General features: G+C 34.6%; 1 protein-coding gene and 1 pseudogene across 1 annotated transcript; one reads left to right on the top strand and one right to left on the bottom strand.

The window, feature by feature from the left end:
- Positions 1–658: 658 nt before the first annotated feature.
- Positions 659–1317, bottom strand: LOC120886435 (shieldin complex subunit 3-like; annotated as a pseudogene).
- A 521-nt stretch (positions 1318–1838) lies between these two features.
- Positions 1839–2777, top strand: LOC101965424 (olfactory receptor 4K13). The gene has a single exon (XM_005342471.2). The coding sequence runs from the start codon at positions 1839–1841 to the stop codon at positions 2775–2777; it is 939 nt and encodes a 312-aa protein (XP_005342528.2).
- The last annotated feature ends 3714 nt before the right edge of the window (positions 2778–6491 follow it).

The following is a 6491-nucleotide window of genomic DNA, read 5'->3' as shown; positions in this document are numbered from 1 at the left end:
AATATTTAGATTTGTTTTCCACCTTAAGGATAAAGAAGGTGAGAAGTCATTGCACTTTGAGCAACCACATATTAGTGTGTCTCAAAGATTCATTGTGTAAAATCATCTCTGCCTGTCTGATTTTCAGCAGCAACGAGGGAACCAACTCCTAGATGTGAGTGTTCAACACTCCATCTAATTAATTTTATTTTTCTTCTTCTTTTTTTCTCAATGAGAAATCCATTTGGTTCCTCTTTTCTTTCCCATTGCTATTGCACAGTGTAGCCATAGATTTCAAGACAGAATGGTTCTCTTCTTTGCCCATGGAGGACCAATACATCTGTTCCTTAATTACAAAGCAGAGGGCAGGGAACTTGCATACTCTCTCACCAACTAAAACAATTAGTTTTCTCAAGATTAGAGTATGTATAAATTACATGTTGAAGGCTTTAATTTTATTCAAATGTTTTGGCTATAGGAAATATTTCTTATGATTTTTGCTGAGAAATTATATCTATTTCTTGAACATATTTTAATTCATTGATATTTTTGGTTCTTTCTGCAACTGTGAATTTCCAAAAGTAGAGTTAAGAGAATATATATTTAATCTCTCAGCTTTGTTTTTCAGTATAAACAATGCTTTATTACAATTTGCTTAAAAGAATACTGCTAATAAGTATCATACAGGAAATTTTTGACCTAATAAGTTGAGGAATTCACCTGGATACCTCTTCATTTCTTGCTCATATTCACAGTACTTAACATCATAGAATACCCATTTTTGGCCTAAATGTCTCTGAATTGTAGCATTACAAGATGGAAGTTCATTATGCTGAATAATTCAATTGAATTTTGCTCAAATATCTTCCAGAGTTTGGTTGTTAGAAACATTGTGTTTTATTGTCCACCTTGCTCTTAAAGTGAGTACAAATTTAGTGCCTCTAAAATGTCTTGCATTATTTTTTAGCCAAAGAAAAATGTTCTCAGTACAATTATTGTTTGCAAGTGAAACGCTGCAAGACCTCCTTTTATGCTGTTTTATTTTTTCTTATTTCTTATCCAGCTTTCCTGAATCAGTGTATTCATTCAATGTGTCTGATTGGATTAACTGCTGCTTTTTTTCAAACTAGTTGAAACTCTGAAAGATTACTGTGCATTATACTACCTCCAATCATAACTCCGTGATTTAATCCAAGGAATAAATCTTGATGATGGACGAGTACGAGAGTCTTGAATTGCTTTTTCTGCAATTTTTGACACTTGTGTGGGATCATTCTCATAATGATGACTCAATCGATAAAGTAATATTACTTCTGTAGTCTTTCTGCAATAATCCATTTACTCTCAACGAAGAAAAAAATTCTTAGCTGAACTCTTCAGAGCTAGAATGTTAATTTACTAGCACAAGACTGTCTCTCTTGTCAAACCAAGGAGAACAGGACTTTTCAGCACCAGCTGTTGCTCCTTTTTGGGGCATTGATTCGCTTCCATTTTGACTGGCACTTTGGTTCCGCTGTCTAAGGTGGCTGAAGAAGTTCAAGCTGGCTTGAAGGAAAAAAGAGAAAGGCGGGACTGGAAAGAACTGGTGCGAAAGGCACTTCCAACAGCTTCTATCTAGGGTGGTACCTTAAATTCTGTTTTTGCTACATACTTTACGGCCCAACAGCTTCTTTTTATCATTCATTTGTTCTCTTTACAGATCTGTACAAATTATGGTCCATCTACAATCACAAATCAAGACTTGAAACCACTCCTGAATACCAACACGCAGACTCCCAGATGTCCACCTTAATCTCTAAACTTTAGAATGTAATCTATTTTGTTTTTGTTTTAGGTAACACATACCAACAGCCAAACAAATGAAAAAAGAAAATCACTCCATGGTGTCTGAGTTTATTTTGTTGGGACTCACAGAGTCTCATGAATTACAGGTTTTCTTTTACTTGTTTTTTTCCACTATCTACGTATCCATTGTGCTAGGTAACCTCATCGTTATCTTTGTAGTGAAATTGGATCCCCAACTCCACTCTCCTATGTACTTCCTGCTGGCTAACCTGTCCTTCATTGATATGTCCCTGGCCTCCTTTGCTACTCCTAAGATGATCTATAACTTAAATAGTGGATATAATACCATATCCTATGAAGGCTGCATGACCCAGATGTTTTTCCTTCACCTTTTAGGTGGAAGTGAGATGATGATGCTGGTAGCCATGGCAATTGATAGATACATTGCCATATGTAAACCCCTCCATTACAAAACTATTATGAGCAATCGTGTTTGTATTGGACTTATACTTCTTTCCTGGACCACTGGTTTTGTGCACACTATGAGCCAAATGGTTTTTACAATTACTTTGCCCTTCTGTGGTCCAAATGTTGTGGATAGTTTTTTTTGTGATCTTCCTCGGGTCATCAAACTTGCCTGCACTGATACTTACATCTTGGAGCTGTTAGTCATTGCAGACAGTGGACTACTCTCTTTGTTCTGTTTCATTGTTCTGTTCATCTCCTACAGCATTATCCTGATTATTGTTCAGCATCGCTCCTCCAGGGGGTCTTCCAAAGCTTTGTCCACTCTTTCAGCCCATATTACAGTGGTTGTGCTATTCTTTGGACCTTGCATCTTTATCTATGTATGGCCATTCAACAGTGTGTCCATTGATAAGATTCTCTCTGTGTTTTATACAATTTTTACTCCCCTTTTAAATCCAATCATCTATACATTCAGAAATAAAGACATGAGGAATGCATTAAGAAAAATAAAGACTAAGCATATTAGTTCCAGATCAATCTTTTAACTGGGATATTATAATAATCAAAAGTAACATCATCAGCAGCAGCACATCCAAAGACATTAAGGTATATGATTTTATATTAAATATAAATCATAGTTTGAGGAATGATAACTTTTTTCCTACATAAGCATATATGCAATAAAACATTCTGACTTGACTATCAAAGTATAAACCATTGAACATTCCATTTGTCACAGTTTTATGTTCTTTGATAAAATAAATTATATCTTAAGTAGAATTTTTAAAGGTCTAACCACATACAAGGCACTTTATGTGTTTTCTCATTTTCACAAAAATGAAAATAGAGACATGATTTGCATGTTGTCAATAAGAAACAAAATTAAGCAGTAGAAAATTTAGTGAACTTGTCATAGTAAATTTATAAACTATATTCATCATAACAACCTACACCTAACTACAAATATGTATACCTCCTAACTTAAAATATTTTCCTACCTACATTTTAATAACAGTAATAAGTATTTTTTTTCTGTACCATCCCCAAATATATAGTTATAACAAAGAGTTTTTCATTAATTTGAAAGCAAAAACAGTCACCAAGACTTGTCCAGTCTTCTTTTGCTTCTCAATAGAAAAGATCTTACTAGCTAAAAAGATAGATCCCAGTTATTAACGTGTACTAGGTTTGTTGTTGTTAAATAGGGTAGAGAATACCATGTGTGAAATTCAACTAATTTGTTATGGTACCTCATTGTATTTACATATTATGTAGTAAAAGTAAGTGAAAAATTACAAAACTGGGTAAAAATAAAAATCTGACTCATTCTACTTAATAAGGAAAGACCATAATCAGAAATATAGGTGAAGATAAAAGAAGAATGCAATAGGCTATAAAGCTAAGCAACCACAAATATTAGTTTTGGGGACCCACGAACAAAATGATGTTTGTAGAAAATAAGAATATTTTTTCCTTCATTACATTTGTTGACAAATTCACCGGTTTGCTTTGTTTTGTTTTTGTCTTCATTTTCCCTTCTCAAGGAGACAGTGGATTATTGACAAGTTAAAAATGTACATATCAGCTGGGCTGGGCATGCTTGCAATCTCAGTTACTCAGGAGTCTGGGTCAGGAGCATCACAAGTTCAAGAACAGCCTGAGCAACTTAGTGAGATCTTTTCTCAAAATAAAAAAATGAAAAGAGTTGAAGATGTAGCTCATACATAATTTCCAGTTATGTATAACCTACCCAAATTGAACCATGAGTAGATAGAAAATATAAACTGACTAATATGACAGGCAGATGAGATGGAAGCACAATTAAGAGATATCTGACAAAGAAAAGTCTAGGCCCAAATGGATTCTAGCCCTTTAAAAATGAAATAAAGCCAATTTTCCTCAAATTATTCCATGAGCTGGAGAGGGAGAAAACACTCCCAAATTCTTTCTATGAAGCCAGTATCACACTGTTATACCCAAACCAGAAAGACATAAGAAAAGAAAGAAAACCACACTCAAATATCCCTGATGCACATAGACACAAAAATCCTTCATAAAATATTAGCAAACCACATTCCAAAACACGTTAAGAAGATGGTACACCATGATCAAGTGGGTTTCATTGCAGGCATGCAAGTTTGTTTCAACAAATGCAAATCAATAAATGTAATTAACCACCTCTTTTTATTATTTTTAATTTTGTTTCCTTGGGTCTTCTCTTTATTCTTTTGCATAGTTTGGCTAAGGACTATCAATCTTGTTTATCTTTTCAAAAAGCCAATTTTATTTCCTTGATCTCTTTTTAAAAAATTCTCAGTTCACTAAGTTTGGCTTTGTTGTTCTGTGTTCTGCTGATTTTGGGATTAGTTTGTTCTGTATTTTTTAGAGCTTTAAGGTGTAATGTTAGTTTATTGAGGATATTGATATTATATGAGCTTTGTTTTTTTGTTTTTGTTTTTTTTTTAAAGAGAGAGTGAGAGAGGAGAGACAGAGAGAATTCTTAATGTTTATTTTCTAGTTCTCGGCAGACACAACATGTTTGTTGGTATGTGGTGCTGAGGATTGAACTCGGGCCGCACGCATACCAGGCGAGCGCGCTACCGCTTGAGCCACATCCCCAGCCCATTGTTTTTGTTTTTGTATGTCTTTATTTTTGTAGTCTATAAAATTTTCTCTTAGATCCACCTCTATGCTGTAACTTGATGTTTGTCTCTGATCTCATTTGTTTCTAGGTCATATTTAATTTCTCCATTGTTTTCTTGTTGGACCCACACTTTATTCAAAAGTGTATTTGTAATATCCCCATGTTGAATGATTAAATGTTTTGTTTTGTTTTCTACTTTTGATTTCTAATTTCATCCCATTTTGGTCTGTTAGGATACAAGGAATTATCTCTTTCTCTCTCTCTCTCTCTCTTTTTTTTTTTTGTATTTGCTAAGACTTGGTCTGTTTCCTAAATACAGTCTATTTTAGAGAAGTTTCCATGTGCAGCTAAGAATAATGTGAGTCTAATTTTGCTGGACAAAATATTTTATAGATTCTATAGTTTCATTTGATTTATAATATTTTTTAGTTCTCATGAGTCTACTTAGTTTAGATAGTCTCTCTATTGGTGAAAGAGTTATGTGAAAATCAACCAGTATTATTATATTGAGGCTTATTCAATTATTTATATCGAGTAAATTTTGTTTTATGTAGGTAGGTGCATCAACATTTGGGACATAAATATTTACAATCATTGTGTGGGCTCTCTCTTGTCCAGCGAGGAGGTCCATGGAACAGGGCAGAGTGTGGCTGCTGAGTCATGAATCAAGACCTCGGGAGACCAAGCTGGAAGCAGATCTAATTTTATTGCATAGTTACCATGTATATATACTCAAGCAGTAGCTAAGAAGATCATAGCCAGCCACCAATGCAATTTCTGGCCAGCAGTACTTGTGGCAATCAATCGAGGAGTGGACTGTGGAGCAAACGCTGGGACAACAACACGTGGTCCCATGCTTGGGCACTGTGCCTAGGGGCAAGCAGTTTGCAGCTCATGCACCTAGCACGATGTATGCAGTACTCCATGAACCTGTCTCCACAAATCATTATATCATGTTATTAGATACTTCCCTTACCAGTATTAATTGGCCTTCTTTGTCTCTTGGAAGACAAATTTTAGCTTGAAGTCTACTTTGTCAGATATGTGAACAGCTACTTCTTCTTGCTTTAAGTTTCCTTCTGAAGGATATATCTTTTCTCATCCTTTCACCTTCACCCAGACTTCTAAGTCTGTATGTCTTTGTCTATAGGGGTGAGTTTCTTGTAAACAACATATGGTTGGGTCCTGTTTCTTACTCCATTCTGCCAATAAGTGTCTTTTGATTAGTGAGTTTAGACCATTTACATTCAGTGGTATTATAGAGAGATGAATTATTTATTTATCTATGTGTTTATTTATTATATCTGTATTTTATTTTTATGTGGTGTTGAGGATTGAACCCAGTGCCTCGCGCATGCCAGGCAAGCACACTACCACTTGAGCCACATCCCCAGCCAAGAGATGATTTATGATTTCCTGTCATTTTGATTTACTTTTAATTCAGATTTGATTATCATTTAATGGACTATTTTTCTAGTGAGATTTGTCTGTACACTGTCTCTGATATTTTATTGCTTCTACATACTATCGATTAAGTTGAGAACTGCAATATTAAATAGTAAGGGGAAAGTCTATCAATTCAATACTAAAAGTAATATTTGTAAGATCAAAACTG

This window comes from Ictidomys tridecemlineatus, chromosome 5 (genome assembly GCF_052094955.1).
Source record: "Ictidomys tridecemlineatus isolate mIctTri1 chromosome 5, mIctTri1.hap1, whole genome shotgun sequence".
NCBI classification, from domain to species: Eukaryota; Metazoa; Chordata; class Mammalia; order Rodentia; family Sciuridae; genus Ictidomys; species Ictidomys tridecemlineatus.
The sequence above is the reverse complement of the archived record's forward strand: the minus strand, read 5'-3'. Positions and strand labels throughout refer to the sequence as shown.

Coding starts and splice junctions, on each gene's coding strand:
- LOC101965424 (XM_005342471.2), top strand. CDS start 1,839: ATGAAAAAAGAAAATCACTCCATGGTGTCTGAGTTTATTTTGTTGGGA.